General features: G+C 35.2%; 1 protein-coding gene across 1 annotated transcript; it reads right to left on the reverse strand.

The window, feature by feature from the left end:
• Window positions 1-2312: 2312 nt before the first annotated feature.
• LOC109806353 (uncharacterized) lies at window positions 2313-3215 on the reverse strand. The gene has a single exon (XM_020368724.1). It carries the CDS (start codon window positions 3213-3215, stop codon window positions 2313-2315), a length of 903 nt encoding a protein of 300 aa, XP_020224313.1.
• Window positions 3216-10915: the final 7700 nt, after the last annotated feature.

Genomic DNA, 10915 nt, shown 5'->3' on the forward strand with positions numbered 1-10915 from the left:
AGTCACATAATCATGCATAGATCACAAGGTCTTTCATGGGTTGTAATGTGGCTAGGCTAACAAAAGAAATCGGTTTTCCTGGGTAAACAAAGGACACCACAAGAGTAGAAGAGCAAGTCTTAATGATCACCATGTATAATTCTTTTTCCTTTCTCTATCCCCAGAAGTTCCAAGATACTACCTTCACCCAAAGCATATAGATCATACAACACACTTATTCACACAATTTAATCACTTTTTAATGTTTGATTTTTTTTCTTTTGATTTTGTTTTGTTTTTATTTATTTATATATATTTGAAACTGAATAATAGCTAACTAATGGCCACAGTGGTACAACCATAACATGTACATTCATCAATATGCTCAGCAACAATGATCACCCCAAAATACCCCAAACTTAAGACTTTTCTTCCCTTATGATCAATTTGACTGCTCTCCTATTCCTAAGGTGTGGGAGAATTTTGTTTTTCTTAAGGGCTTCAAGGATTTCAATGAATTCACTATTTGGCTCAAAGTAGGGTGCAATGGATTCACTTTTCTGTTAGGTTGGTGTTTTGGTCAAGTGGCTCAAATTTACAGGAAAAATTGCCTTGATCTTCTCTAAACAACATATGTTATGCAAACTCAAAAGAGACTCAAGAAAAATCAACCGCATGAAATTAGATGGTAACACTCTTACAGCAAGAGGGACTAAAACTCACATGGGTTAATAAAGGTGTTCAAAATTTTTTAAAAGTATCATGCCACAATCATTAACCACAAAAGTAACTATCACACACTATCACTAATCATCCCTAGAGTGCAACCACAAACATATTTGGTCTTGTGTCTTAAAATACCCTTGTTCACTAAGGGATACATGCACACCTGATTTTTGATTTTCCAGTTTTCAAAAAGCATTAAAACCACACAGTCAGAATCATTGAAATATGTACACATGCAAAGTTTACTACTAATTAACATAATAAAGTAGAAAACAGTAGGATAACAAAGCAAAATAACAGAACAAAATAACAAAACATTGTTTTCCAAAGTGAAACAACTTAGTTTTCCTCCTTATACTCTTCTTCACCATCATCCTCCTCACTAGCTTCCTCATCCTTAGACTCCTCATCATCATCAATTGCATCACCTCCTCTCTTTACTGTTGGTCATGGCCCCCTAGCCATGCTACATGAGCAAAATAAGCTACAACAAAGGGTTTAAAAAGACAAATTACAGAGACATGAACCACATATGTGCAAACACACAACAATGAACAAAGCAATGCAACAAGAAGAAAAACCCAAGAGATACAAATGCTTGCACGAAAATGGGTAGGGGGATTAGAAGAATGGAGAGATAAGAATATGAACCAAGAAGCATACAATGGAAGGAAGCACACAAGGTTGGGGGAAAAAGACTTACCTTCGAGCCTTTAGTGAACAAGAAAAGAGAAATGTAGCACTACCCACACCAAGAGCAAGCACGAACTCGAGAAGGAGAAGAATGTAACCTAGGTTTTGAGAGTGATTGTGAGAGGTTAAATAGGGGTAAAGGAAAAGAATGGGCTTCTGGAGTGAGAGTGAGAGCTTTTATTGTGAAAAGTGACTCCCAGGCTAAGCGTGGGTTCTGGGGCTTAGCGTGGGAGCTCCGGGAGCCCAAATTCCTTGTCACGTTTATGTTGAGCGTGGATTCAAGGCTTAGCGTGGGAGTTCTAGAGAGAACTCCCAGTTTTCCAGTTCAATTTTAGAGGCTCACCGTGAAACTGAGGCTCAGCATGACACTTCCAGAGAATTTTTCTTCCTCTACACTGATATAGCTTAGCTTGGAACTTCATGTTGAGCGTGAATTTCAAATTTACTGCAAAATTTTCAAACTTTTCAAGTATAGCTCAACATGAAGTTCCCAAGCCATCTCAATCACAATACTTTCTCAACTAAGAAGCAAACACAATGATTAACCATGTACCTACACCTAAAACACATTAAGACAAAATAACTGAAATGAAAGGCATGCTAACTTGTTTTTGGATTAGGAATGATGGGTTGCCTCCCATAAAGCACTCGTTTTATGTCACTAGCTTGACAAGCCAAGACTTCAAGGGTTTTTTAAATTCAATGGTGGAATCAACTCGCTCAATTTCACCATCTAGGTAGAGTTTGAGTCTTTGGCCATTTACCATCTAGCTCTCTTTGGAGGCAAGATCCTCCACTGGTATTGCTCCATGAGGCCTAACTTGCTTAACTCTGAATGGCCCCGACCACTTTGACTTCAGCTTCCCTGGAAATAGTCTCAACCGAGAGTTGTAAAGGAGCACAAGTTGTCCCGGCTAAAACTCTCGTTTTAAGATCTTTTGTCCATGATACAACTTCACCCTTTCCTTGTAATGCTTAGTTGACTCATAAGCATTGAGCCACAATTTAGCTTTCCCAAGTAGTGAGAATGGAAACGACTTTAAGTGGATTACATCATTTGGAACTGATTTTTTTAGCTTCTTTGCAGCCTCACACACTACCTCATCCAACACATCCATTCGGAAACAAAAAACCTTATCATTCGGATAGGTCATGGCTTCGAATTCATTGAAAGTGATCACCTCATCTCGGACCCTCAATTTAAATTCACCGTCCCCTACATCAATGATTTCTCGTGCAGTCTTCATAAATGGCCTCCCCAAGATAATAGGAACATCAGAGTCCTCTTCCATGTCCAAAATCACAAAATCAGCTGGAAATGTGAATTTGTCAACTTTAACTAGCATGTTCTCAATCACACCATAAGGGTACTTGATAAATCGGTCGACTAGTTGCAAAGTCATGCATGTCAGTTTTACTATCACTTGGACAACTCTATCTAACATAGACAAGGTCATGAGGTTAATGCTTGCACCCAAGTCTAGCAGTGCTCTTCCAACCGATAGGTCCCCAATAGTGATTGAAATTGTAAAGCTTCCAGGGTCTTTGAACTTGGGAGGTAAGTTTTTTTGAATTATGGCACTACACCCCGCTTCCAACTCAATGATGTCTTGCTCAATGAACTTTATCTTCTTGGTCAAGAGGTCTTTCATGAATTTTGCATAAATGGGCATTTGCTCCAATGCCTCTGAGAATGGAATGTTGATCTGAAGCTTTTTAAAAAGCTCCATGAAGCGTGCAAATTGCTTCTCCTTATCCTTCTTACTTGGGGCTTGGGGATATGGCACATCCTTGGTACTAGACACCTTGGATTTCATCTTCAATTCTCTTGTTAGTTGGCTCTTTGATTTTTTAACAACAACTTCCTCAACCAACTCTTTTCCCTCTATGACATTCTCTTTTACATTTTTTTTCCATTATTTTCTCCACTTCCTTCTCTCATTTTTGCCTCTTTTTCCTGTTTCTCTTCCTCATCCTCCAAAACACCCAATCTCTTACCACCTCTTGTTGTAATTGCACTACAATTCTCCTTTGGATTAGTGTGAGTATTAGCTGAAAAATTTCCACTAGAATTTTCAGCCAATTGTTTGGCCAATTGCCCCATTTGAATCTCCAGATTCTTTATAGATGCTTCAGTACTCTTGTGGTTAGAGATTGAGACTTGCATGAACTGGTTCAATGTTCCTTCTAGTTTAGACTGCCTTTCATACAAGTTGGGCCTTTGCATAGGAGGTCTACTAGACTGAGCAATATTATTCTGGTTCCACCCTGTGCTAGGGTGTGATTGCCAATTCTTCCCATAATTACTACCATAATTTCCTCCTTGTCGAGCTTGATTCCCCATGTAATTCACCTCTTCTCCATGAGATGGGAAAGTATCAATGCACTTCCCGTGAGGATGATTCAACCCACAAAGATCACAACTTAGAACTTGTTGAGTGGATTGTAGTTCTTGTGGAATCCGAGCAACTTGCTTGGTAAGAGCCTCAATTTGCTAGGACAAGAGCTTATTTTGAGCTAATAAAGCATCTTGAGATCCCAACTCTAGAATTCCTCTTTTTTGTCTTGACTCCCTTTCAGCTGGTAAATCATAATCATTTGCTGCCATAGCATCAATCAACTCTATAGCCCCCTCTAGTGTTTTAAAACGCATGCTACCTCCGGTTGAGGCATCCAATAGAATTTTCACCCGTGGCTGCAATCCTCCCAGAAAAATTTTAACCTAAGTAAGGTCATCAAATCCATGACTTGGACATCTCCTCAATAAGGATTTGTATCTCTCCCAAGCCTTGGAAAGAAGTTCATCTTGCTTTTGCAAGAATGTGACAATCTCACTCTTTGCTTGATTGATCTTAGCAAGAGGGAAGAATCTTGCTAAGAACTTTGTCTCTATATCAGACCACCTGGTTAAGCTTTGATGTGGTAAAGCATTGAGCCACATCTTAGCTTTCCCAAGTAGTGAGAAAGGAAACAACTTTATCCAAATCACATCTTCAGGAACTTGATGTATCTTCATTGTGCCACAAAGCTCAATAAAAGTATGGAGATGTAAATATGGGTCCTCATGATCAAGGCCCGCATATTGATTATTCTGAATCAGATTCAACAGTGTTGGCTTAATCTCAAAATTAGTGGCAATGATTGCAGGAGTGGCAATGCTGGAAAAATTAGTAGTACTATTAGCAGCTACATGATCACCAAGAGTAATTCTTGGTCTTTCCTCTGCCATTTCTGCTTCCTCTAAGATTTTAGATAAAGAAGGATTTAGAGAGGATGAAGTAGCCTCTTTGTGTTGTGTCTACTTGGCTAGTTACATTTGCTTCCTTACTGCTCCCCTGTTCCTCCTAGCTGTTTTCTTAATTTCTGGATCATAGGCTAAATCACTAGCAAGAATAGTACCTCACATAAACCAAAATCACAAAGCTACAACAAAGAGTCAGAAACACAGATGCAATGAATTAAAAGAAAAGGAATAGAATAACTGCAAAACGTAAAAGAATAAATGAATCAAAGCCTAGATTAGTAATCCAAGTGACTTTGCCTAAGTATTGAGACGCAAGTCCCCGGCAATGGTGCCAGAAACTTGTTATCTCCTTTGGCAAGTATACCAAATCGTATAAGTAGTTCAATGAAAGTATGAGTATCGTCTCCCAAGGGACTTGCACAACACTTTACAAATTCACTTGTTATACTAATTAAGCTATCGGAAAGCAATAAGAGTGCAATTTCTTGTAGTAAATAATGTAAGAAAATAATAAGAAATATTTTTGGTATTTTGGTAAACACTTAGAGTGAAAAACTTGATTTTAATGCAATATTAATAAATGTTGGGGTTTGACTTCACTAAACCTTTCACTCATGTTTATCACTAAGCTCACAATAGTTATTATTCAGAATTTATCAATCACTCTCAAAAGTAACCAACCCTAATCTCTTACAAGTTGGCATCTAAGTCGCTATCTTAAACTATCAATCTCTTGCATAGTTTAACCAAGAAACCAGCTTTAAAAACCAGAGCTTAAGAAAGACCAATGGAATTTACTCTATCTCTAGCAATAAGCACCATTAGCTGCTCTATTTCAAGTCAAAGGTTTAAAATCATTTCTCAAGCTCTTAAAAACCTCAAGTTCAAGTTAAGGGTGATCAAGTCATAATAAGCATTATGCACAAAAATAGAACAATAAAACTAAATAACAACTTAGATTGATTTCTTAGTGTTTACACACGAGAATGGGTTTGGTTATATCAAATCCCAACAAGGGTGAAGTTAGCTACACATAGGCATGTAGAACTTTACAAATGATGAAGAAAGGAAGAAGCTTGATCTTGAAGGTTCTAGAGCTCTCCAGCCGCCACACAAACTCCAAGAATGATTCCCTTCGTATTCCCCTCGAAAATATCCTCTTTTAGGTCATAAAAGCTTTTGTCTTATGTGAATAATGATATGTTAGCACAATCCACGCTAAGTGGATGCCATGCTAAGCTTGAGGATAGGTCTGGAAAGAAAATGAGTTTTTGGGACTCTCACGGTCAACGCCAATTCCACGCTCAGCTTGAGGATTAAATATTGTTCCAGTGATTCTCTTCCAAGCTGAGGCTAAGCGTGGATATGAGGCTTAGCCTGGAGACTTAAACAAGAATTTCTCCTGCTTTGAGTTCATCACTTTGTCCTTGGCTTCCTCCCTCCTTTCCTAACTTTCTCCCAAACTAAAAAACAACAACCAAATACTTGTGAGTTACCTAAAAACATGATTCAAAGACAAAATGTGATCACCTAACAATTTAGATATGTTTTGAGTTAAAAACAATGTTTAAAACAAGGAAAATTGATATAAGTGCTTCAAATTAGGCAAAAAACTTAATGAAATCATAGCACTTATCACACCACAAGCTAGACGTCTAGACCAAGGATATGCATCCAAGAGATGCTCTCATGAGCCAATTAAGTCCAATAAACTCAAGTCTCCTTTTCTAGTTACACCACTCACAAAATACTAATTACACCTTAAAAATGCTAATTACAAGGAATTAATTTCTACACTAGTTGACTTAAAATTATAAGGCCAAAATTAAGAAAATATTTACAAGGAAAAATATTAAAAAAAAGTAAGTTGTAACACACTAAATTTTCTACTAATATAATGGTTTAATTATTATTTATTTTTATATTTATTGGGGTTATTTTCTTATAATTGTTTTAATTAATTGAATAGGTTTTATAAAATATTTTAGAGGCTTTCAATAATTATAAATATTAATAAATAAATATTTATTAAAATTATTTTCTATAATATTTATTAGAGAAATATGTATCTTTATGATATTTTGTTATAATAAGTATTTGGAGAAAAATGAGTTTTTATTATAATTAATTATATATTTTATTTTAATTATAATTGTGTTGGAAGAAATACATTTATTTTATATATTGTATTTGTTAATTATTAATTATTATATTTTGTTGTAATTATATAGGTTGGGAGAAATATGTTTATTTGATATGTTATTTATTTATAAGTTTTAATATTTGAGGGAAAGGAAAAAAGAATTATGGTTAAAGTAGTTTTTCTAAAGGGTTGAGTGTGGGTTAAGTTTTTAAAAAGGGGTTACGATAGTTTTATATTTCTACGCTTCACATTTTACACATTACGCATATGCTCGAAAGAATGGGAATGAGAAAAAAGATCACAAAAGAACACCCTAGAGATCCATGTACTTTATCAAGAATTCATCAAGGTAAGAGAGTGAGTAATCTTGCTATCAAGCGTGGGATAATTGTTGGGCAGTGAGGTTGGCCCCAACTTATGTATGTTGTATGCGTTGTATGAATGGGGAAATCTTATTATTTTCTGTTGGTGATTTGTTGTCTATTCCATGACTCTTCAACTCCCTTATTAATGTTAATTGTAATTTTTGATAGTTAATTTGGTGTGATGAGCCCTCTCGATATGATTTGAATTGTATGTGAGTTCTTGTGGGAACCCTAAGGGAATGCATTTAGGTAATTGTATGAGGAGATGTTATGAGAGTGCTATTATGTGAAATTAAGATTGAATTTGAATAATTGATGGTATAATAGAGAAATATTAGGCTTTAATCTATGTTTTTACCAATTGGATTGGGAGAAAAGAGTTTTAACATGAGTTGTGTCTAGTTCTGAAAATTCTAGAATGAATATACCTTGGTATTTATGTGATTTCTCTGTATGTGATTAATGAAATTGAGTTTGATTATTGGGTTAGAAATTAAACATTTGGGGCTATGGTTTAGACTCAAGAATCACATAAAAAAAATTAAGGAATGATTGAGTTGTGTGAATTAAAAGATGAACCTCATATTCTATGCGCAAAATGTAACATGCATGCATTGTAATCCTATTAAGTAGACTGAAAGGGCAGGATTAGGTTTTGTAATATTCATAAACGTTGTAGCCCTAGATATTAACTTTCAAATTCCATTAGAATCACTTAAAAAGGAGGTATATAACTCGAGTTATTGTCAAATTAGTGAGCAAAGGTCAGGCTTCCAAATTTAGGTTGAAATGTTGTAGTTTTGTATTTTTCTTAAATAGTAGATGACATAATTAGCTCTTGAGATCAACATAGAAGTTGGAGATAATTATCTTAGCTTATTAATAAAATTAAGATCAACTTGATATCATATATATAGCTCTAGATAAGGTGTTCAGATCCCACAATCTCTTAGAAGATTAAGTTGTGAAAATGTAGTTGTAACTAAGGATGATGAATAACTTTACGCTTTAAGCATTTGATCTGATGAATGGTTTGAGGTACTTATATCAATGTTTAGGAAGGATGAATTATGATAGAAAATAATTTTTAATAAATTATGATGTAATTTGATTGTTAATGACTTGAGGTGTTATGATGATAGCGATGTCTAAGGACTTAATGTGTGATATTGATAAGGCTATTAGACTAGTTAAGCTATTGATTTGAATACTTAGTGACTATGTTCAAGGTGTTAGCATATGAGTATATGATCTCATAATGATTCCATCTTGAGGTGTATCAAATGATGTTATGTAATTGTTATGTTTAGACCGCAAACATGTGTAATCATTGTATTAATTAATATTGATAACTAGTTGTGGTATATGAGTATGTTATAGATATAATTGTGAGATACATATAAGTTATAGTGATGTGATTCCTTATGCAATTGACTTCTAATGTTTAATTAATATATTTGAATTATTAATTGTTATATTAAGATCAATTGACAGTGAAATGAAATGATAATGTGATATGATAAGACATGTGATATGTGAATTAGCGAGATCATATGAGTTTCTATGCGTAGAGTTTGTTTTATATGCATTATATGCATAAAAGTGTTTTTAAGGGTATGATATGAAATATACCACTTGGGAAGGTCCCTTGTGTAAAAACTTGGGAACCAACATTAGGGATAGCTTGGTTTGGAAGTTCCAATCTTGCCCTATGTGTGCATGGAACGTATCTTGCACAACTCAACTATCTCGACCACACTCTAGTAGTATATCTTCCTAGTGAGAGTGTATTGAGGGTGTGATCCGACATGTACTCCTAGGGTACTCTACGTGTATTGCTAGCGACAATACACAAGTGTGATATATGATGTTTTTACTAATGCCACATGCATGATAACATATAGTTTGTGCTCATTGCATAATGCATCTTATTGTTATATGGTATTTAGTAATTATGTCATGAAAATGTGAAATGATTTATTGTTACCAATCTGTCTATGTTGTGTATATATGTATATGTCTTGTTTGTGTTTAACTACCTGACTACATCTTACGTCATGAACTTGAGTGAGATATTTCTCACTCCCCTTGTTTTTTGTTTGTCTCTATTACATGTTCTTGTAGGTGATTTGCATCATGAGGTTGAGGATGTTGCTGGTGAGACTTAGTCTTTACAATTGGGTTTATGCTTTGATAGGATGTGACATTGGGATTTAGTTAGGGATTATCTTATTTTGTCATATTTTGAGATAATTATTAGTTTTCTTATAATAGATTTCATTTGGATATTAGTTAGTTTTTTGTTGTTAAAATGTGATACTTTTTATATTGAACATGATGGTTTTTCATTATGATAAACTTCTTCATTTAATTTTATTTATTTCAAGCATTATGATATGTGGGGTTGAAGGTTTCATATAAGCTACTAAAAATAACCCAAAACGCAATAAGATTTGGGCCTTATTCCTTTAAGCCTCACTCATTCCTCTTGGTTCTTTTAGGATTTGGCCCCTTAGCATGATTTCATCATTAAGCTTCAATCTGCCACCATGTACAGGTATTGATGGAAACCTCAAAGAGAGACTTGATTGATGTAACTTCTCCTTCAAGCTTTTCCCTAGACCTTTGGCTTCTTGACACTTATTAGGCTTCAATAAGTTCTCCTATGGAGATGAAGAACTCGTGACTCACCTTTAAAGGTGAAGAACTCTCTTCAAGTGGTGTCATTTCAAGGAAGAAGATAAACCACTTTAAGTATCATCACACTCTTAGGAAGAGGATAAGAGAATTGGAAGTAAATCAAAGAGAGATTTATGCTTTTGAGAGAGAGAAAGCTAGAGAGAAATATTGGCAAAACTCAATTAATGCTCAAAAACCATGTACAAATGGTTCCAAATACCTATATATAGAGCTTAGGTAGCTTGGAGAAGAAGCTAGACATCTATGAGACAAGGAGACACTTAGACCTAGATCCACTTATCACAAACAAGCTCTATGAGACATGTAGGAGACATCTAGATCTAGAAGAAAATATGAGCAAGTGCCAAGGGTCCTATTGTCTTTAGGTGGTTGGAGAAGTAGTTCCAAGGTGAGAAGTAGCCAAAATGGGCAACCAAGGTGGCCTTTGGCTTGTCTTGGCCGAACCAAAAACCAAGGAATTGGTTTGCTTTGGTTAACCAAATGAAAGTTGAATCAAGTCAAATCAATTCTATAGGCTAAGAGAAGAAAACAAGCCCAATATTACTTTTGGTTATTTCCACTCCTTTACTACTTCCACACCATTTAGAATGGCTATTGGCATACCATTAGAATGACTATTTCCATTCCAACTACTAAAACTCAATAAGGAACATGCCTATAAATCCTAAAGGCATAACCTACAAACAAGAAAACATACACCCCCTAAATACAAGGGTAAAAACAACCTATATATTTAACTACTACATACAAAGGAATGAAAAACAAACTATACAAAGTATATACAATAGAAGACTAGGAAACTAGGAAGAAAACACATACTCTATGCTCATGATAAGCACAAGTCTAAGAAGCACATCCTCTCTAGTAGCTTCTTCTAGCCTTCTAACCATAGACCCTGTCAAAGGCCTTATGGTCTTTAAGGATGATCCTCCATCATAGACTCTAACCTTCACCTTTCTTAGACTTATCTCTTCCAAAGGGATCCTTGAGAAATAGGTTTCCATCAGGTATGGTTATTTCTCACCCTCATTCTTCATTCGATTTTCCTTTCCTTTTGTGGTGGTG

The sequence above is a fragment of the Cajanus cajan genome, chromosome 5, assembly GCF_000230855.2.
Source record: "Cajanus cajan strain Asha chromosome 5, NIPB_CcT2T_4, whole genome shotgun sequence".
NCBI classification, from domain to species: domain Eukaryota; kingdom Viridiplantae; phylum Streptophyta; class Magnoliopsida; order Fabales; family Fabaceae; genus Cajanus; species Cajanus cajan.

Excerpts from the sequence above, each read along its gene's own strand:
- LOC109806353 (XM_020368724.1), bottom strand. The coding sequence starts at position 3,215 with ATGAAATCCAAGGTGTCTAGTACCAAGGATGTGCCATATCCCCAAGCC.